The sequence below is a fragment of the Talpa europaea genome (genome assembly GCF_964194135.1).
Source record: "Talpa europaea genome assembly, chromosome: 10".
NCBI lineage: Eukaryota > Metazoa > Chordata > Mammalia > Eulipotyphla > Talpidae > Talpa > Talpa europaea.
Window position 1 is genome coordinate 25,382,247 of NC_140077.1, and position 23,627 is coordinate 25,405,873.

At 33.9% G+C, this 23,627-nt stretch overlaps 1 protein-coding gene across 3 annotated transcripts; it reads left to right on the plus strand.

Annotated features, from left to right (window-relative positions):
- Positions 1 to 577: 577 nt before the first annotated feature.
- Positions 578 to 23,009, plus strand: LOC311178206 (protein FRA10AC1; the record flags this gene model as incomplete). 3 transcript variants are annotated; one of them, XM_084244598.1, is made up of 13 exons in its annotated part: positions 578 to 654; positions 2,032 to 2,127; positions 2,256 to 2,301; positions 4,037 to 4,113; positions 5,718 to 5,801; positions 6,360 to 6,444; positions 8,777 to 8,822; positions 9,467 to 9,594; positions 10,594 to 10,637; positions 13,310 to 13,428; positions 15,841 to 15,879; positions 20,750 to 20,828; positions 22,967 to 23,009. In XM_084244598.1, the coding sequence occupies 13 exons, from the start codon at positions 578 to 580 to the stop codon at positions 23,007 to 23,009; spliced, it is 963 nt and encodes a 320-aa protein (XP_084100724.1). The 3 variants fall into 3 exon arrangements, with proteins under 3 accessions (XP_084100724.1, XP_084100725.1, XP_084100726.1); XM_084244599.1 differs by having other exon boundaries at positions 9,467 to 9,580; positions 10,595 to 10,637; XM_084244600.1 differs by lacking the exon at positions 15,841 to 15,879 and having other exon boundaries at positions 9,467 to 9,580; positions 10,595 to 10,637.
- Between the last annotated feature and the right edge of the window lie 618 nt (positions 23,010 to 23,627).

The window sequence follows — 23,627 nt, forward strand, 5'->3', positions numbered from 1 at the left end:
AGTGTACTCATCAAATACAGTAGGTCTAATGGAATATAATGAATTAAAATAGAAACAATTGGAATAGTTAAATTATGGGCCAAAGAATCACATTTGTCTGTATAATTATTTCATCTATCCTTGATTTCTTCATCTCCGTACTGGAGATAATAGTTCCTAACTTGTAGAATTAGAAAAAGTGTCTGGCACAATGTCTGAAACAAACTTGACAAACACACAAGAACTGTTATTACTGTCAATCAAATAGAAATGAAGCATTGCTGAGCCTTGTATGTAATCACATGGAGGTGGTTTCTAGACCTGGTTTTTAATGAAAATGTCAAAGAGTAGCTTCCACTGTTGGTCTGATGATAGTTAATCAGGTGAAAATGTTGCTTCATTTCTGAAGGGTTAGGCTTGTTATTTTAAAGTGATTGAATGTTGTTTTGATGTTTTAGATAGCTGGATAACTCAAGTGACCTGCCACCACAATCCTTTAAAATTGTTGTGACTTTTTAAGATAACTTACTTTTGAAGTATTTTTTACTGAACTATTGGCAGCTTGGCTTCTAAGAAGCTAGTTTATGTTCCTTTACAGATGCACGGCCATGGAGGTTATGACTCTGATTTTAGTGATGATGAACATTGTGGAGAATCTAGCAAAAGGAAAAAAAAGTAAGTGATTATTTTATTGATTTGTGTTTCAAACCTTTTCTATGTTGAGGTGAGTGTAAGTAAATAATATGGAAATTTTTTTGAGATGTGTTTCATTCCCCAACTATGGAGAATGAATTTTTGTTCATTAAACCTGTAATGACGGTTGTGTAAAAAATAAGAAAATGTTTGTGCTATGAAGAGTATTGTGGAAAAGGAAGCAGAACAGAAGAAAAGAAAAACAAAGCTTTTAGATTTCCCTGTTGCATCTATTTTTCATTCAGCTCTTAAGGACTTGTTACTTTCTGGTATCACAATTAAGAAGGGGCTTGCTGATGGTCTTTTCTGCTAGTATTTGACTTCAGGATGAGTTTGGTGTAGGGAACGAGATTAAAATGCAGCCCATCCCCGGCTGCCCGCAACCTCTGCAGCGCCGGTTTGTTCCCCGGCCGCCGGCGAAGGTCCGACCAAAAAATAAATAAATAAATAAATAAAATGCAGCCCAATAATATAGTTTTGTAAATTAGCAGACTGTAAGTGGTCAAGGGAAAGAGCTCATGGCTATTGCATTGGGAGGGACAAAAACTGTCTGCAAATACAGCCTGGCCTGACAAGGAAGGCTACATCTTAGTGGAGTTGCTATGACTAGGAACATCATTCTCTGCTTCCAGTGCTTAGAAATTTGATTTATTCATTAATTTAGATGTGGTCGACTGATTTGTATGAAACAAACTTACAAATATTGGTTTATTATATCACACTGATAGCAATATATTAAGCATGCTAATTGGAACTGATCATTTTTCTAGGGTACTCAGTCTTTGTGGATAGCCAAAACAATAGAATTAATTTTAATAAATTACATTTTATGGTGCTTTACATTTTCTAGAGTTTTCATTCAAAAATAATACTTTTTGATAATAGAATCTGAGCAAATCTAGTTGGATAGTCTTCTCTGCTCTAGGATTATATCTAACTAAATACCTAGGCCTGATGATTTATAGTGTATACCATCTGTAATCAGTCCTTTTTTCCATTGTATCAATTAGGAAACTTCATTACCTTTACAAATGACTTATAAGGAAATTGTGGGACAAAGAATGAATTCATCTTGTTTAAGATTAAGATAGTAAACGGCAGAGCCATTATTTGAACTGAGGAACTTAGGTGGTTTGACAGCAGAATTCATGCTTTGGATAGTTTCATCTCTCCATTTTATAGGTATTAAATAAAGTTAATAAGCTATTTAAGGAGATGTAAAATGTCTCAATACCAAGCCACAACTCTTTTAAGATTTGAATTCTTCAAAATGTTCTAATAATGAAAAGAAAAGGAAAGAGGAACACCCTTTGAGAAAAATGAACTCTTAATAAGTAAATTTTCTTTTGAATAAACCAGGGCAGTTGAAGATGATTTACTGCTCAAAAAGCCTTTTCAGAAAGAAAAACATGGAAAAGTGGCCCATAAACAAGTTGCAGCGGAATTGCTGGATAGGTAAGTTATGTTAGTGTAAATGAACTTTATTGTAGTTTAAGATGTAAACTCAGGGACTTGGGGGATTTGATTGTATGAAGTAGAATGTAGATGTTTGCATTTGTTTAAAATAAAATTTGTCTTAACAGGGAAGAAGCAAAAAATAGAAGATTTCATCTCATAGCTATGGATGCTGTATCCTTTTTGTATTCTAGTTCTTTATGATTAGTAGAATGGTTTAAAATCTTTTTATTTCATAAAATCTTGTCAAGTTAAATAGACCTTTTACATTTTATTTTTAAAGATAAGTATTTACTGACAAGAAATTTTGCCATTTATAGTTTTGAGTACCATTCTCTTTTACTAACATATAGGAAAGGCTTATAGACAAAAATAAGATGTATTACCAATGTTCTGTAAATATATGAAGAAAGTCCATGAACTTGGAAATAGTTGTTCCTACCTGTTTTTTTGCCAAGCTCTCAACATTTTTCATTTTAATGTGACTCTTATTTTTAGTTCTTTGAACTCTTATCCTCATTCCCACCTGATTTTATTGACTAGTTAAGATTTTTGTAAACTAATATTTATTTTTAAAAGTTATTGAAGAAAATATTGTATGAATTTTTGAAGTCTAATTGGCATATGACAAACTGCACACTTTTGAAGTGTTTACTTGACAAGCTTTCACATAATTATACCTGTGTGGAACTATTAACACATCAAAATAACAAGCAAATCCGTTACCCTCAAGTTTCTTTAAACCTTTCTATAATCATTTCCTTCTGTAGTTCCTCTCTCCCACTCTCCTAGACTATCATCATATACTTTCTCTTTGTGGACAGTCCTCAGACCTATACTAGGAGAACACATTGTGATCAGTTAAGTCACTAGTTACCTTTAATAAAATAAGGTGTAGTCATAGACAATAATATAGATAAGGGCCTCCCTGGTGGCGCAGCGGTTGAGCGCTGGGTTGCGAAGCTGCCTGCAGCCTCTGCAGCGCTGTTTCGATCCCCAGCTGCTCCCCGCCACCGGAGGAGGGTCCCACATGGCGCGCAGACCTCTCCTGCTGCCCGCTGCTCCCTGCAGCAGTGTACTTCGGTACTTCTGCCTGCTCTGCTCCCTGCTCTGGCTCTGGTGAATTCTCTCACCCTCCTGCGCTTCTGACTGTGCCCAGTGCTTGTATGTATGTATGTATAAATCAATCAATCAATCAATCAATTGATCAATCTTTAAAAAAAAATAATATAGATGAGATTAGTTCTGTTACATGCATGTTCAGCTCTTAGAGATCTGAGCTTTTTAAACAAAAACTGAATTGCTCATATCTTGTTATACTGCATTGAAAATAACATGTCTGTGGAATCTTTGAATATTAATAGCAAGTGTAAAAAGTGACATCTGGTTTCTTATGTTTACTTTTATTTGAACGCCTAATGCAAGGATTTAATATTATGAAAGTTACACCTTTTTTTCTAGAAACTTTATTATTACTGGAATGGCTGTTTTCTATTTTACATTAATGAAAGGTCAATTCTGCTCCTTACCTTTAATTTTAGAAACTACAATTTATACTTCACATTACGATGATTAAAATGAGTGGTGGTATGAGGTGGTATGCAGTTCAGCAGTAGAATAGGTAGCTTCTTTCTCCCCGATGGAGTTGTGTTTTATTATAACAGTAATGGATGCTTGAAAAATGTTTAAAACAATATATCGTAGAAAGTGAAAGCCTCTCTTCATGATCATGTTAACTCTTAACAGTTTAATATTCATCCTCTTAGGTCTTTTTTGAATTTATAAGTATGTATTTGCATATTTTAAAAGTATAAATAGATTCTTAGTATGCTTTTTCCTTACTCCATAATATATTATGTGTATAGAACATCTTCTGAGTATGTAAAGTCCTTAATTTTTTGCATTTCAGTATCAAAGGCATACAAAATTTGTAAATGACTATATTTTATACTATGGTGGCAAAAAAGAAGATTTCAGGAGATTAGGGTAAGTATCGTGATGTTCACACAGAAGTTCCAATTTCCTTGTTATGTCATAGGTGCAGAGGCCATCCACACCTCTTAGCTAAGTAGCTTGTTTTGAATCCCACTTCTTTGGCTATAGACCCCAAGTGTAGCCTTCTTACCTGCTGAGCCATATCTGCTCCTGGCAATATCAGGGTAGATGAGGAATACTTACATGTCTGATTGTACAGTAATTATTTCTTGACAAGGATCTTTGAAATAATGAACTTTTTAAACCTCAATGTTTAAGATTATTTTTTAAAAAGGAAAGCAAACAAGAAGACTTTACTATTTCTCACCCAAAAATTTCTTCCAGTTTTGGGCTTCCCCAGTGGCTCAGCAGTTGAGCGCTGGATTGCGAGGCTGCCCACAGCCTCTGCAGCGCCAGTTCAATCCCCTGCCGCCAGTGAGGGTCCCACATGGCGTGCAGGCCTCTCCTGCATCCTGCTGCTCCCCTCTGCAGTGTATTTCGTCAGTCTGCCTGTTCTGTTCCCCGCTCTGGCTCTGGTGGATTCTCTCACCCCCCCTCACGTTTCTGACTGTACCCAGTGCTTGTATAAATAAATAAAATAAATTCTTTAAAAAAATTTTTTTTTTCTTCCAGTTTTGAGGCTCTTCTATCAGAGCCTCTAGGTTTTGTGTAGATTGCTTTTTTCTTTGATTTTAAAATTTTCTGAGTTGGTAGAAACCTAAAATACTACTATCAACTCATCTCCCCAGACTTATATACCCACTCAATTTATTTTGGATTCCCCAAAAATCTTTTATTCTATTCCCAAACTATTAGCATCTTGAAAAATCATCCCCTTAAATTTTTCGTCTTTTATTCAGTATCCTTGAGTAAGGAAGCTGAATTAAAGTAAGATACGGAAAACTTCTTTCCTCATGTATTTTTAAAATTGGATCTCCATGGGATATGTTACTGACTTGATCTAATTGTGAAACTTACTTTCATTTACTTTTCCTAATCCATTTAGTGTTTTTTCAGGTTTCTCATCCTAGCTTCAGTAATTTAGCACTATTTGTAAATTGAAACCAATACCAGAGGTGAATGGATTCTTTATTCATTTAACTTGTTTCTGTAGCAGCACTCTTTATAAATGCCTTTTTTTTTTTTAAAAGAAATGCTTTTTTTTTTTAAAGATTTATTTATTTATGCATACTAGAGCTGGGGTACAGGCCAGAGCTGTAGGGGGTGAGAGGATTCACCAGAGACAGAGTGGAGATCAGAACAGGTGGATCTACTGAAATACACTGCTGAGGGGAGCAGTAAGCAAGACAGGAGAGGTCTGCTGTGCCATGTGGGTTGCTCCCTGGCCAGGCCGGGCATTGAACACGTGCTGCAGAGGCTGCAGATTGCTTCATAGTGCATTGTTTAACCCCTTGTACCACCAGGGAGTCCCCTTTATAAATGCTTTTTGAAGATAAGTAGAATTTTCATAAATCTATATATTGTATACTCACATAAAATTTTCTGTAATCTTCAGTCATTATATTTTTACTCAGTTGGTCAAAATCTAAACTGTTTAACTGCCAATATTTGATTAATTTTGCTTTATACTAAGTTGAAATAATTTTATTTCCCAGGGAAAATGATAAAACTGATATGGATGTTATACGAGAAAATCATAGATTCCTATGGAATGAGGAGGATGAAATGGACATGAATTGGTAATGTTTGCCATAAGAGGCCTAATGCATCAAATGCTTTAGTCTTTGTTCTCCTACTGAGTGTTTTACTTTGTCACCTATGCAGAAGCTGAGCCCCCACATGAAACAGTTTCGAATTGAGCACATACAATCATGCCTTACTATTGAATCTAGTTTGGTTCTTTTGATAATTTTTGGTTTTAACTGACTTCTCATTGCTTGACTTTGTCTTAAAAAATAATTTACAACAGTTTTATAATATTATGCGTTGTCCCATAATATGTTATTGCATGCTATTTTTTAAATTAAAAAAAAAATAGTAATACCTAAAAATGGTTTAAAAGATCCAAACTTTACAAAAGTAAAAAATAAAGGGTAAGTCACCTTCTCATCACTGTCAGACCTAGCTTCTCTACCTGAAAGAACCACTTAGCAGTAAATATTAAGATATTCTATGCACAGGTAAGAAGCTTCTTTTAAAACATTAATATTTGTATGTATTATTTGACTCTGCTTCCATATAACAAACCATGGTTGAATTTTTAAATGTCTAAGATATATATTTTTTAATGCTTCTAGGGAGAAGAGACTTGCGAAGAAATACTATGATAAATTATTCAAGGAATACTGCATAGCAGATCTCAGTAGATACAAAGAAAATAAGGTATGCCTTCCAGATATTTTAGAAGATTCTTATTCAAGTACAGTATTAATCAAATACAATATTAATTTTTATTATGCTGTTATGCTACACATTATTCTTTTAAAGATGCTAATTCTAGCAGTCTCTCTGTGCTTGAGGGTAGAATGAAAAGAAGGAGGCTGAGCACCAAACCCTGAGTAACTGCAGTGTTTAACCTATCATCAAGAAAATTCATGTCATGAGAGGCTATAAAAACATTGAGGCAATGGGCCTCCCCGGTGGCGCAGTGGTTGAGCGCTGGGTTGTGAAGCTGCCTGCGGCCTCTGCGGCGCCGGTTCGATCCCCGGCTGCTCCCTGGCCACTGGAGGAGGGTCCCACATGGCGCGCAGACCTCTCCTGCAGCCCGCTGCTCCCCTCAGCAGTATACTTCGGTCCTTCTGCCTGCTCTGCTCCCCGCTCTGGCTCTGGTGAATCCTCTCACCCTCCCGCGCTTCTGACTGTACCCAGTGCATGTATAAATGAAACAAACAAATAAATAAATAAATAAAACATGCCTCTATTAAAAATAAAAAAAAATACGAAAAAAAAAAAAAACATTGAGGCAAAACCTTTTTGCAATCTTTAATTAGTAGGTCACATTATAGTGGTTATATTTCTCATTGCCCCATCAGATTATGAACTTCATAGTGGCAGGCACTATTTCAATACTCACTTTTTTTCCTTAGCAGAATGCTGAGTTCAGTAAGTAGTTGTTTAATAATTATCTGTTGGATAAATTAATGAATTTAAAAAAGTTTAGAAAATATTACTATACACATTTGATTCAGTGGACATCCTAACATTTATTGGATAGCTAGTGAGCCTAACATATATATGTGCTTAAAAAAGAACTGAATAGAGTTATTTTTAATTTTTAATTTTTTTTTTCCCAGTAGACTTGGGGTATTTTATTTTCATTTGTTTTAATCAGAATATTTTGAAATATTTGGGGCCCTCTTTTGCATTTAAAATATAAACTTGCTTAACTCACCTAATACATGAAGGTAAGCTTGTTAACTCTTTCCATTTTTATACATCAAAAGTAAATAGAGAGGTTAAATAACTTTGCCAAAGTCACTGGACTAGTTAATGAATGGTAGCACTTGTGTTGGGTCTGCATGATTCTGGAACTGAGCTTTTAACCACTATAGTAAACTGAATAGAACTAACCATTACTAAAATTTTAAGTTAGCATACTAATATGAAGTATCATAAGGCATTGGAAAAAAATAATTTTTAGCCAAAAAATAGTTATTTAGAATCTGAAGGGAAGTTTCACTATAGAACTACAGCCTGGTGCAATTGCTCTTTCTTGTTCTTTTTCTGGGCCAAATTTTGCCAATGACAGAAGCCTGAATAATGTTGGATTTCAGGTCAGAGATTTCTCAGTTTAGGTTGATGACATCAGAGGTATGGTCTTTTGCTCCTGAATGCTGTGTTTTCTATTATATGGGAGATAGCTGATTATATCCTTTGGTGAGCAAGAGTGGATTGTAGTAATATCAACTAGTAAGTAACACTTTTTGAGCATTTACTATACAGGACTTGACAAACTTCTTTTCTAATGGGCCAGATAGTAACTATTTTAGGCTTTGCAGGCCATATGGTTTCTATGACAACTAACTGAAGTCTGCTGTTGTAGTGAGAGTAGTACCATACATAGAATGGATAGGTATGGTTGTATTCTGATCAAACTTTATTTATAAAAATAGGTAGCAGGCCTATCACCCATAGTTTGCTGACGTCTGGTGTACTATGTGTTGGGTACTATTCTAAGAGCTTTATATGTCTGTATTATCCCATTTAAATCTCTTAACACCCAAAAATATATAGTTGTATTTATCTACTTTACATGTAAGGAAACTGAGGCACAAAGAGATTCAATAACTTAGCAAAATACTACTCTTAAGTGATAGGGCTTAAATTTAAACTCAAACACTGTGACTTGAAAAGCTGCACTCTTTTGCATCATATGTACTGCCTTTCTGTTATACCAGACCCTTTTTTTTTTCTTCTGTTAATGTGATAGAACAGGATGTATTTTTTTATTGTGTATCTTGTGACCTGACACCTATAACTTTTAAGGTGGTCTAGAAGTTGAAAAAATAAAAATGTTCCTTTTCAGAAACAGATAGTAATTTGATTGTATTTTTAAATTCCTAGTGAGAGAAAGCAATAGGATGGTAATAAGGTTTACTGTTTAGCTTGGAAGAGATTGTTACGTCAATTATTGATATTGTGTCTAGATTTTTATAAAATTTAAATGTAATGTTTAAATTTGTTTTGGTATAAATGTAATTTTTTGGTTTATCAGTTTGGATTTCGGTGGCGGATAGAAAAAGAAGTAATATCTGGAAAAGGTAATTTTTTTCCTGAATTTTACTTTTTAATAAGATACAGATCATTTTGTTATTGAAGTCATTAAGTAAGATTATTCCTAATATATACAGTAAAGATTATCTACAAAAGTAAAAATGTTAAAGCTGTATTCATGGTACATTACTAGAGCTGATAAAAAGACAGTGCTTCAGGAATTTTACCTTTAGAGCATTGGGCTTGATTACTCATTCTACTTCATCTCAGAGTATGAACATTTTAAAATGTGCTTTTAAATGCCTGTTTATGTTGGTACTAAAATACGTGTCTTTATATTAAGACTTAAAAATATTAATTTTTATCAATCTAACTATTATTAACTATTTGAAAGGATTTACAGGTATAAGTGCATGTACTTGGAAGAATGTATTTATTCTTCTATGATATTTGTGACTATACTTTTTTAGAACTCTAACTTTCTGAAGTGTAGAATGCTTAATATGGAATCACTAAAACTGTATCTAAATATAGTCTCTCTGTTCAGAAAGAATTCTGTGACCGATGTGTCTTAATGATGACTTTATAGAACTACGAATTTATGTTGAGTAAATTTCAGAGTTTACACTAGATTGTATAGATAAATATTGTCACCAGCTATTATAGTTAATATTACTTTCTTTTTTTACAGGCCAGTTTTTCTGTGGAAATAAATGTTGCAATAAAAAAGATGGCTTAAAGAGTTGGGAAGTTAATTTTGGTTATATTGAGCATGGTGAAAAGAGAAATGCACTTGTCAAGTTAAGTAAGTTGAATTTAGTTGGGATTTGATTGAGTTCATCCAAGTTTACCTAATAACTTAGTTTTAAATATATATAAATATTAATTTTAAAATTCCCTTCAAAACTCCTGAAGGAGTTTTTTCCTCAGAGCTTCCCAAAGTCTTAAAGAGCTTTGGAGACTAAAATTTTTATTCCCACATTATAGTTACATTAGGTGAATTAATTTTAATGTGAATGTAAACCAGTAATTTTATAAAGTAAAGACCTCTTCCCATTAACTTGAGAAAGTTACGAAATTACATGGTTAAGATGAAAGTATCAGAAATGACAGTGTAAAATCTCACATTAGCTGATAACCTTATTGTTATTATGTGGATACTAAATAAAGGTACTCTCTTTGATCATTGAAGACAGAATTTTAAGAGGACATATAAGTTGTTCTTGGTATCAGTTTTAAAAGCTTAGGGTTATACCAGACTATATCAGCTTTTCTTAACATATGCATTCTATAATGTCATTATTTTCTTTTTCCTTTCTAAGCTTATTTTCATGTGGCAGCTTATTTTCTCCTTCAAATGCTAATGGCCATCTGTGGGTCCTAAGTTAATGTGCCCTCAGAGCTTTTTGTCCACTCCAAATAGAAGTAAAGAATTTCCCCTGATACAGACTGCTTTCTGAGTTCTTCCTGAAAGTGTTCATGAGAAGTCAGCTAGTATGAACTGAGGTTAAGGCAAAAGAAGAGGCTACAGTGGTGGCATTGTTTGAAAACTTTGCATTTGAAAACTCTAAGAGCTCTTCAGGGAAGTAACTTTCCCACATTGTTATTAGGTATCTTTGAGGTGACAAACATGTTAATACTGGTCATGAAATACAGTTTGCTTTTAGGGTAAATTAATAGCACATTTTTCTAAAGTAGTGATAGAATATTTTTAATTCCTCACATATTTTAATGTTTTTATTCATTATATGCATTTTTGAGGTGGAGAGAATAGATTGTTTTCTTCAGATTATTTACTTTATTATTTTATTTTTTGTAGGATTATGCCAAGAATGTTCCTTTAAATTAAATTTTCATCACAGGTAATACTGTTTTTTTAAATGCTGTTGTTGGTGTTTGGTAGACTGGGGCATAGTCATTTACCTGCTTTGAGTGTCTAAATATAGACTTGATAGGTTGATGGTTTGATTAGTTGATTGTGTAGAATATCAGGCATTTACTGTATAACCACATAAACCAAGAAACTAGAAATTCATCATCTTCTACTTTAGCTAAGCAGTTTCAAATGAAGTCCTGTGAAGGGTCTTAGATAAATGCTACAATTTTAAATTTGGAGTCAATATTCAGACACAGTAATTTTCTTAGAAATGATGTTTTAAAGCAAATCTTCATAAATCATTTTTTTTTGAAGATTTATTTTTTATTTATACAATAGCTGGGGTACAGGCCAGAGGCACAGGAGGGTGAGAGGATTCACCAGAGACAGAGTGGGGAGCAGAACAGGCAGACAGACCAAAATACACTGCGGAGGGGAGCAGCGGGTGAGATAGGAGAGGTCTGTCGTGCCATGTGGGAATCTACCTGACTGGCCGGGAATCAAACCCATGCTGCAGTCTGCGAACATCTTAACAGCACTGTGCTCAACCCCCTGTGCCACCAGGGAGGCCCCATAAATCATTCTTATGTCTCATTTTAATACAGTGTTTTCATTGGCATTTGCCATTCTTGCAGAGGATTATATACCCTGATGCTCATTTCACATTGATTGAGCTAAAATGTGTTTACCATATTGAGTGGGGGCGTGATACAGTATATACATATTGAGTATATACATATTGATACAGTATATACATATTGATACAGTATTTACATATTGAGTGGGGGCGTGATACAGTACTGCAATATGCAGTATATTTAAGATTATGGACTTTGAAATCAGACTTTTGGGTAGTCTTCTCAGCATATTACTATCACTTAGTGGGCCTCTTCTTATCCAAACTACTTAATCTCTCTAAGACTCAATTTTATCATCTCTTACAATAAGGATACCAATATTATTGTGGGGAGTAAATCAAAGTACATGTAAAGTGTGTCACACAGTACCTGACATATGACAGGTCAAGCATAGTAGAGTCCCTGACATTAAAGGTGTTGAGACAAAATCAGATTTTAAGATCAGCTTGTTTAAAAATGAGTCCTATCTAGCATTTTAACTGATAAAAATAAATAGTAAATAATTAACAATTCTCTAATCCTTAAAAATTAGCAGAATTTTTTAGATTACTTAAATAACCTATACCTTTATTTCCCTTTCCATCAATGATACTGGTAAGATACCAGATGTACTTTTTTGACCTTGACTTTCAAGCTTCATTTCAAAACTGAAGTGATTTTATGAAAGAGGAAAAGAACAGTTATTGTCTTAAATAGTATTATAGCATTTAGTATAAGTAAGTACCTTAATTTGGAAGTTCTTGAAAATAAACCTCTCTTTTTCCCTTTACCCTTCTTCCTAGCATCAGTTTCAGCATTATCAACTTTTCCTAATTAATATTTCCTTTCTTAAAATGTTCAACATCACTTGTAATCAGGGAAATGCAAATTAAAACTACCATGAGATACCATCTTACACCAGTGAAAATGGCACATATTAAAAAAACTAGCAACAACAAATGTTGGCGAGGTTGTGAGAAAAAGGAACTCTCCTGCACTGTTGGGGGGAATGCAAACTGGTCCAACCACTATGGAGAGCTGTGTGGAGATTTCTGGACCTACTAAACATAGAGCTTCCATATGATCCAGCAATTCCACTCCTAGGTATTTACCCAAAGGACACAGAAACATCAATTCCAAAGAACACCTGCACCCCTATGTTTATAGCAGCACTATTTACAATAGCTAAGCTTTGGAAACAGCCCAAATGCCCAAAAATAGGTGACTGGATCAAGAAGATGTGGTACATATATACCATGGAATATTACTCAGCATTCAAAAAAGATAAACACATGCAATTTGCAGCAGCATGGATGGCGCTGGAAGGGATCATGCTCAGCGAAATAAGCCAAAAAGAAAAAGAAAAATACCGGATGGTCTCACTCATAGCAGGAATCTAGAAAACTTAAATAAGGAATCAGGAAAATGAATAACTATAAGAAAGTGAAAATCAAAATCAACAAAAAACTATGAACCAGAGACACTTTTTGGGGGGTGGGGGCCAGGAGGGGAGGGATTGGGGTCAGAATGGGGCATGTGCAGTTGTATGGGGGAATATAAAAATAAAATTTATTATTTAAAAAATAAAAATAAAAAAAATAAAGGTTGTAAAAATTCAAAAAAAGAAAAAAAAATTTCCTTTCTTAGCCGTTAAGATCAATTGCTCACCAATTATGGCACTGACAATCTTGTAAATGAGGCCTGGGAGAGATAAAGCTATAGTAATAAAACAACGTATGATGTAAAGTAGACGTATGATTTAAGTAAGCATCTCCGTCCTCCTTCCATTGTACCTTCACTACATTCCTACCTTCTTAAGAGAATTTTCTATTTACTGATGATTTAGAACTGTTAGTGGTTTCTTATTACTATATATACTTTTACCTAAAATATTTAGAGATTAACTTAAGGATTTCTTATTATATAAATTGTATTTTTTAAACAAATAAATGATTTAATTTTTTTCTTTGCTCATTGGTTTTTATTTTTTGTAAGGTGAGTTAAAAGTTAACTTTAATTTTTTTTATTGTTTATCATAAAGGAGAAAAGAAGTCAAGTCAAAAAAAAGAAAGGGTAAAGTCAAAACAGATGATGAAGAGTCATCACCTAAAAAATCCAGATTGTCTTCTGCAGAAGAGACCTCCAAGAAAAAAGATAAAGGTAATGGTGAATAAAATATCTACTCACAGTCCTGAACGTGAAATGTAACCAACCATAATGTCTCAGCTGTAGAATTTAAATGTGTTTAGAATTCTGTTTTATAATAATTGAAAGAAAATTGGGTGGTGAGTTTAGCTATGAGTTTACAGTAACTTTTAAAAACAAAGTTATTTTTGATTCATTTTTGGCAGACAGTGTAATATTGAAAACAGCATTCTAATCCTGGCCTTGTTTCTTAAAGATGTGTTATCTGGAGCAAATTGGTGAGCTTCGTGTGTTTTATTTTTCCCAACACTTACCTGACCTCTGCACCGTTTGAGCCATCAAATAAGAATGTGAAAGGCAGTTAGAATCAAATTATATTGCTGTGATTTTGGCTATGGTCTGTATGATTTTCTTACTTGCTGATGAACTTGAAATGGTAGCGTTTGGCATATATGGGTCCTCAGCAATATAGATGGAGCGGGAGAGGACTATGCTAAGTGACATCGGTAAGATGGAGAAAGACAAACACCAGGTGATTTTACTCATGTGGGACAGAGAGAAACAATACAAAAGAACTGACAAAACTAAGCCAAAACAAACCCTAGACATCTGACTGTAGAGTTGAGGTTGTCAGAGGGAGAGGGGTGGAGTGAGGAGCAAAGCTGGGAGGGGCGTTGTGTGACAGCTTACATCTGAGGAGCTGTGAGCCTGTGCCTCTAAATTATACACAGTGTTGTAAACCAGTGTTACTTTAATACACAATAATACAATTAGAAAAAGGAGTTAAACTGGTTAGAACTTTGACTGAATTGGACTTAGAGTAGCAGGTAATGTAGATTGAATTAGATTCAGGCCGATGCTAACATAATACTTGGACAGAAGAGGGCTCCCTTGCTCCAGCTTTGAAGATCGCCATTCTTAACATTTGTTTTGTTTTTTTTTTTTCTCCCTAAAGCATGTAGTATCACCAAGTTTTAGATTTGGTAAAATTGGTAGATGATAAGAAGAAAATTGTTACTATATTGTTTATTGAGAAATGTATTTGAAGTAGAATACCTTTTGTTTCTAGATCATTCCCAACAATAAAGTTTGGGAAACACTGCTCTATATTACCCACTGACTGTTTTTGCTTCAGCACCTACAAGGAAGCAGAACCCACTGCATTCCCAAATAATCTTTTACATTTTACGTAGTTGTAATTGCTGGCAGATTTCTTTTAATATTTAGCCTAAACCTACAACTTCTTACTTTTGGTTCCAATTATGTTCTTCGGCCTCCAGAAAAAACCTAACCTCTTTTTTTACCTATAGACATTTGGAAGCAGGTATCATGTTCTTCGTATAGTAAAGAAAATAACAAAGAAGAATACATTTCTTTTGCCATCAGAAGCTTGGTTACTGTGTTTGTTTGTTTGTTTGTTTGTTTGCTCTCACAACTTGGAAATGAGGAGTGAAGAAGCAGTATCCTAAAGCAGTTGCTGCAGTTGGGGTCTTTACCATGTAGTCCTTGCAGCCTCTTTGCCTGGCTTTAAAGGAGCTTTTCATGAGCCAGCTTTGGCTGATAAAACCTTCTATCCAGGGAGTTGCAGCAGTGGTTACTCTGCGTATATTAGCTGTCCTTTTTTGATTTTGCACCCCAGAGAAATATTTCCCCAGGGGTCTTCTAGGAGTCTGTGTATAGTGATGATTTTTAAAAAATGACACCAATATATCTTCAGTACTTTTCAGTTTCCATTTTCCTTACTGGTAACCATTGTATAGCTAAAAATATTTTATGACATAGTTGTCTGTGTGATTTTCAAATGCTAGGAACAGATTTTCACATACATATATATGATGTTTGTGAAAAATGATCTTATTTCTAAGCTGTTTTTAGATGTTGAACATCTCCGGTGAAATGTTGCTTGTATTGCAACTAATATATGAGGTGTTTTTTTTAACAATATGAGTTGTTTTTTTTTTCAGGTATTCATTATTTTTAAGCTTCGTCCTAGGTTATCTAGGTCATAATAGAATGTGCTTTAAAAGAACCTAATTTTTTTTAATTTTTAATAATTTTTTATATCATTATTCATTTTTAAACAATATTTGCTTCCCGCCACCCCACCACGTGTAGTCCCCATAGAGTTTTCTTCACCAATGTGCCTGTACATCATCACCTCAGTCTCCTGTGCTCCTCCCTCCCTCCCTCTCATCCCTCTCCCTCCTCCTCCCTTGCAGGATGTCTCTAATTTATAATTGTCTATTTTTGAAGAACCTAAAATTTTAATTAGGGATTTAAGTCTAAGGAACATAACAAATTAGAAAACAATGAATTGCTTGTCTGTATGACTATAAGCAAATTCAACTATTGGAAAAATTCTGGTTACAGTTACAACTGTTGCACTACAAGATTATTCTTAACAAAACAATGCTGCTTCCTTTTCAGGACATTCATCTTCAAAGAAACTAGAAAATTCTGGAAATAGTAAGTATCAAGTATTTTTTTAATTAAAATCTATAGATTCCAATTATTTGCAATTCAGTTTTTCCATGAATTGTGACTTGATCTCAAGTATATTATTTTTTGGGTTTTTTTTGCACAGTTAGAAAAATGATAGGAAAAAGACCCGAACTATATGGTTTCTTCCACATTTTAGAACATTTAAAAATTTAAGTTTAAAAGCTTAGGAATGTTTTCCAGTAAATACAGTGGATGCATATTTTAGTTTTAGATTATGAAATATGAAGGAAGAAAAATGGGATGAGGTTGGATTGAGAATGAAACTATGGAAGTGCATTAAAATTTAAGAACTATTGCATATGTTGTGCTTTGCTTATGCTGCCCATGTTGTTTATGTAGACTTGAGTTGTCTGTCATTTGTGATCTTGATTGATCAAATTATGTGTTTTGTATATGGAAAGCAATTGTGTGTTCAAATTACGTGTTTTGTATATGGAAAGCAAAATGTTAGCAAATGTTGCTACTGGGTAACTTTTTAATAAGTCCTATGTTTTTCATTAGATTGGATCAAACCGTATTATATTTTATTGATTTATTTGCTAAGAATTTTATTATCCTCCCCAGGTACCTCCCCCCGCCCCCCCACCCCCGCCTTGCATCATTCCCTAAAGTATTCACAACAACTTAAAAAATATATATAAAAAATAAGGTCTAGGGCCTCCCTGGTGGTGCAAAGGGTTAAGATGCAACCTTTGAAGCTATTGAAGCCTCTGCAGCATGAGTTCGATCCCTGGCCAGGGAGATACCCACATGGCACAGCAGACCTCTCCTGACTTGCCCTCTGCTCCCCTCAGCAGTGTATTTCAGTCGATCTCCCTGTTTTACTCCCCACTCTGTCTCTGGTGAATCCTCTCACCCCCCACACCTCTGGCCTGTACCCCGGTTCTTGTATGCTTAAGTAAATAAATCTTTAAAAAAGCTAAAAAAAAAAATAAGGTCTATAAAGGTGAAGTCAGAATAATGGAAAAGATTTATGTAACAAAGTAAAACTAAAGGTGTCTGTACAACTATTTACCAGAAATTTGCATAATTGCAATGATAGATCATAAATCTATTACTGTTCTTCTAACCATCAAACCAAAAGTGGGAAGCCATCAATAGATGATTAATTGTACCCATACAATATTAAAGAGAACTTACAGTGTTCAGCTTTTTCCAGCAGAATTTTGAGCTTTGTAAAGAAGGGCATTCTTTTGTGATATAACAGTGGCCTCACACCTAAATAGTACTACGATATCAAATTTTTTAGACTTTACAGTAAACTTGGGGTCTTAAAGTTCAGTAGCATATCTAATATATTTTATAATATTTGAATTTATTTTATAGACATTTAGAAGTTTAAGACTTCTTATTTTGAAGTATATAAACTTATTTTTATGAGTTTAAAGTTTTATGTGTATATGGTCAAACACAGGGAAAAATTTAGTAATTATTCCAAATTCCATCACTTATATATAAACATTATTAGCATTTTAGTATAATCCTTGAGAATTTTTAAGTGTTCAGTAATCAGAAATTTTTCACTGTTAAATTAGAAAAATAGAAATTTGAAAATATTCACTGTCAAAAAATTTAACAGAAAGGGAGGTATTGATGGAAGCAGACCTGTAATTTAGGAGTACAGCATATTCCCTTATAAATTATTTAGTATGAACAAAATAATTTATGAACAAAATAATTTTCCAGCTCTGTCATTAAACACAGGTTTGTAACTCCAAATCTAAACCCTTTTTTGCCTATCTCTTCAATAACTGTTCGTCAGTGAATTAAATATAAATCTACTCTTTACACTCCACTTTTGGCAGATATTTTACACAAATCCATATTAAATAATTTGATCTGTCTCAGTTCTCTTTGTAAGATGAATATTTGGAGTCTTGGACTTGAGATAACATACTTGCAAAGCATGTGTCTGAAACAGAGTAAGTCCTTGATAACCTGTAGCTATTCTTATGTCAGAGAAAAATGTACTAGCCTCCAATAGTCTGTGCTTGTTTTCTAGAACTGACTAGAGAAGTTTGTAAGTTGACCTGTCTCTTTGTTATGCTAATTGGAGACTTGCTGCTGCTTTAGAACACCAAGTTATTAGGTATATCAAATATCCAGCAAAACTAAGACGATAGACTTGCTTTTATTATTCAAAGCATAATTTGGAGGAAAATGAAGGGAAGAGAAGGAAAGGGTAAGGAGATAGACTTGGAAACATAGATATTGGCAAAACTGCTACTATGTAGGAGATTTATTTTTAGTGACTGGTTGGCAGAACTAGAATCTATGGATAAAAATGGACTGAGGACAGATTTTTGCCTTAATTTAAGGAAAAACATGTCAATTAAAACTATGAAGGAAGGATTGGAGAAAAGGGCTGCTTCAGGAATTAGCGAGATCATCAAGCATAGGTTGGGTAGCTACTTGCTATTTATGGTATTGCAATCAGAGGTTTATTCATTGGATAAGGGTTGAATTAAATATCTCCAAGATCTCCTCTCAACAGAGTCAATGACATAAATTCTCATCCCTACTTGCCAATAATTGTAGCATAGATTTGACACTGATGCAAAAAACATCATTTCTTTATTCTGTTCTCCAGTTGTTATTGCTTTGGCAATACTCTGCCCATCTCTGGAGGTTGGAACAGTAATCATAAGAATATGTAGTTGTGTCACCCTCATGGAAGAAGGTATAGATTTATAGGGACCTTAAACGTATATAGTCCAGTCTTACAAATTTGATTTTCTAAGGCTCTTTGGCTACTTTTTGACATGTGCTCCTTCAAAGAGTATTCTGTTATATTCTGTTATAATGTTATTCTAAACTGATTTGGTTATTTAGTAAAACTGGATTGTCTGGTATCAGAAAACTGGTATAGAAAGCTGGCATGTAGGAAGTGCTCTAGAAATGGAAGAAAACAGATGGCTGTATGTCTTTTATACTTAGTGCTCACTTTTAAAGACCGTTTTCAGTTTTGATCTCTGACATCATTAATAGGGTAACACCTTAGTGATAACTTTTGGGGCCTGATTTTAGTTTTTCTGTGTTTTTTAAATCTAATGTCAGTGAGCTTTCTTAAAAATAAGAGTGGAAGAAATTATGTATTTAATTTGGGACACAGGCATTTCTAATGCTGCCTATCATTGAATGGAAATCTCACTCCCAAGGCTTTTCATTTTTATCAGCTTGTATGTAAATCACTAGAAATCTAAATATCCCTTATATGTGTGCCATTTTTGTTAGAATTGGTGCCAGAATAAATTCCGTTAGGGTCAAAGTTCAGACATGCATGTTGATTGAAGGATCAAAGTCTAGCAGGTGAAAGTGTAGAACCACAGTGGCAAATCAGTGCTGTTCTATTTTTGTGTTGTGTTTAACTAAGGGACATTCTGTATTGCCAGGCCAAATATGTGTCTGTTCTTTTTTAGGCTAATGGTCATTATTAGAGAGGCATTATTTGCTAATGGTATTATTTTGTAGGATATAATTTTATTGCCTCATAGATTTTTTAACATTTCATAATTTTTCATTCACTAATACAGGATAATCCATCTTGTTATTTTTTTAAATTGTTTTTACCGATTTAAAGTGAAAACTGATCACTGTTTAAAATCATTATGCTGGTCATTTAAAATACATTAAAAATTTGAAAATGATTAAAGTACAAAATATAAGATTCAGGCAATATAATCACTGTTTGGTTGGGCTTTACAAGCATATATACATACACATATATATCATGCTATAGGTACCTATAGTGTTGCCATAGATGGTAACAGTTAATATATTAATATGTAATTGCTATGTATAGATAGATCCATATATAAACATATATTTAGTGTTTTAAGCATAAATTAGGTTATACTAATCATGTATTCTGAAACTTTTAAAAAATTTGATTGTAACACAGACATTTTTCCATGGGAATAAATAGATATGCCACGATTTTTAAAACAGCTATATAGTATTTATTTAACAGATTATTAATCCTTAATTGGTGGGAATTTAGGTTGTTTTTCTATTGTTGCTACTTTAACTCTGTAACTTAGGGTAAGTTCCCCGTGAGATTTTATTTTATTTTTTCAAAGATTTATTTATTTATGCATACAAGAGCAGGGGTACAAGGCCAGAGGTGGTGGGGAGGGGTGAGAGGATTCACCAGAGACAGAGCGGGGAACAGAACAGGCAGACTGATGAAATACGCTGCTGAGAGGAGCAGCGGGCGAGTCCGGAGAGGTCTGCTGCACCATGTGGGTAGCTCCCTGGCCAGCGAACTGGTGCTGCAGTGTTTGCAGATAGCTTTATAGGTTGCGTTTTAACCCCTTACACCTCCCATGAGATTTTAAATGCTTACCATTTTTGCTGAGACTTGGGTATATCTCAGCTATTTTATATATATATATATTTTTTAAGATTTATTTATTCATGTATACAAGAAGCAGGGTACAGGCCAGATGTGCGGGAGAGTGAGAGGATTCACCAGAGACAGAGCAGGGAGCAGAACAGGCAGATCCACGGAAATACTTTGCTGAGGGGAGCAGCGGGCGAGACAGGAGAGGTCTGCAACGCCAAGTGGGATTCTCGCCAGCCGGCCAGGATCAAACCGCACTGCAGAAGCTGGGGACAGCTTCACAGCGCTGCTCTCAACCGCCTGTGCCACCCGGGGAGGCCCACCTTATTTATTTTTAAAAAGAATTTACTGATATGAAAGAGTGACTTCAATTTCCAATGAGCCATAAGAGTTGAAGCTAAATTGCAGTTAAATTAAAAGTTAATTGTACCAGTGGTTAATTTGAAATGTGTTTAAAATACATACTTAACAAAATCTCTTTTAAATGAACAGGAAACTCTGATGAGGAAGAAAGTACTTCAGAATCCGAACTTTGGAAGGGCCCACTACCAGAGACAGATGAAAAATCACAGTAAGTCCTGATATTAATAGATAAACTTTCAGTTTAGAATGCTGTGACTACAGCCACAGTTTTTGCTAGTGTTTAATGGACATCTTGAAAGTCTATTTAATGCCTAAGACCAACTAGACTGGTTAAATTCTAGCCATTCTTTGTGTCCATAAATAGCCAACTTCTCCAGCTTCCTCTTGATAAATAAACCTTTCCTCAACTCACCTCAACATGTGACCCTCTGGTCTTTGCTTCAGAGAAGAGCTGTTTACTAGCACCTACAGTAGCCTATTCATGATAATCTGATTGTCATAGACCCATACAAGGGAGCCCCTTGAAGATTTATGCAAATGTAAAAGTTTACTTGCTAACATACCCACATTAACCCCCAAAGACAGATAACTCAGTGCATATATTGTGTGTTCTGCTGTGGGTAACAGGCACTGTCTGAATCGGGGGGCGATGTTACCAGTTATTGTCATACACTGGGATATTTATCACTTGAACATTATCTGTTAAAAGAGGATAAGGTAATACCCACAGCATAGAGTTTATTGTGAAGACCTAATGAAATAAAGAATGTTTCATCTGGTACAACACCTACAAATATAGTAAGTTCCCAATAGATTTTAGTTCCCTTTTATTAGTCCCTAGACATATTAGTTCATAATAGATTAAGAGACCTTTGAATATGTCATAATTCACTAATTTTAAGCTGATTATAAACCTGCTTGCTAATTATTTGATATATTCTCAGTGTAACAGAAGTCAGCTTCTTTAGGAAAAAAAAAAACAATTTCTAATAATAGAAGATTTTTAAAAACAAGATCACCTTTTTTTTTTCTTTTGGTGATCTTGACCTTTTTTTCCAACCAAATAAAGAATTCCCAAATGTGTAGTCAAATTATAAACAGTACTTATGTTCTTTACATAAAATATTATAAATAATATATTGCTATCCTAGTTAAACTGCTTTTAGCTTAAAATGAGATAATAGGTCCCAGAGTTAACTTACTGTATATAGATACATCAGTAAAACTTAAGAAAAATCTTCCTTAATTCAAAACTTTTTGTGACCTTATAAAAACTTGACATCAATTAATCACTGAACATCTAAGTCCACACAGATGTTTAATTAATTACATATATTTAAATTCTTACTATAGTTTTAAAAATTCTCCTGCATTTTGCTGTCTTGCAAGGATCATGGGAAATATCAAATTGCTCATTCTTAATTCTGTAATTAATTTTTTTCTTGAAATTTGAACATGGTTGTGATGACTTTCTGCATTCACAACTTTTTTAAACAAAATAGTGAATCTCTGACTTAAAATGACATTTTCTGAAGAGACTGGTGGACTAAATTTGATTGTCCAGCTTGATTCACTATTCCTAAGACAAAGAAAAGTAACCTTGCATTTACTACTCATAGCAACTCTATGAGGAATATAATTTTCAACATTTACAGATAAGGAAACTGAAGAAGTTAAGAATTTGCTCACCCAACTAATAAGTGACAAAGCTAGCATTTAAATACTGACTGACTTGAATGCCTGTGTGATTTCCACTCTATAACACTAATTTTTATTTGGTACTTTACAATTTTCATAATTTTTAACACATAATCTAGTATTTCCTTTTAGAGTTGTACACTTTTAGATATAACCTTGACTATACAAGTACATAATGTATTTACCATTCTCAGAATAATAAAAAACCTTATCCTAAGCATATTTTTTTCTCCATTCCTAAGAGTAGGACTTGTATTTTTCTAAAAAGAAAATTTTCATTCTGTTTTTGATCATACTATAATTTGAAATGAGAAAGAACAAAGAAATTATAAAGTCAATGAAGAAAGTAAAGAGAAGAAATAACATTTCACAAAGACTTCAAAGTAAAATCTTAGGAAATATATACATTTAAGGAGACCTACCAACAACATATAGAACATTTTGATTTTAACCAATCTGTGTATAGTTATGATTATTCTAGAGTCTAAGAATTGCTTGATTGCTAAATCCTGAAATATATTGATATATATAGAATGACAAATATGTTGACTTAAAACATTTTATTTCTTTATTCTTGTGTCTATCACCTAGCATTATTTTCTCTAATTGTTGATTTTAATCCATATGTATACTTTTTCTCTTAAATAGGGAAGAAGAATTTGATGAATATTTTCAAGATTTGTTCCTGTGAGATGCAGGAAAGAAGCCTATATTCCTTAATGTGAAAGTATACTTTGAAATTCTTCACAAAAGTTTTATTTATGAGTGGTAGCTTGAGTGGTTTGTCCTTAGAAATAAAAATCTAGCAGCTCTCAGGATGTCAGATGCTTTGGCAGTTCTTTAGTTTTATTAGGGCCACTTTCCCCCAACCTTTGTATATCTTTCCATTATTTATTTTCAACTGTTTTATCTGTAGCCCTGGAGAATAGAACTAATAAACTACACAGACATTCCATTGTTCTATGTTTTTAGGCTATTCCCCTACTTATTCATGTTTATCTTCCCTTCAATTAGTTTAGATTATTGGGGTCTCACAGAACTTACAAAGTAGATAAGGAATGTGGTCAGCATCTACTTCTCTTGGATATAGTGACACTCTCCTGTTAATCACTTATTTTCCCATTACCATCTATTTTAGATGCCTTTCTTCCCCCATGCTTTTCTCTTGCTTCCTTTGTACCTTTACCACTTCGGAGAGTTTGTTATAATCAAATTTGACTTCCCAGTTTGTGGGTAATTTACTATAAAATAAATTAATACCACAGGAGACCAGAAGGGGTCCCCATAGTCTACAACAGTGGTGTGCTGA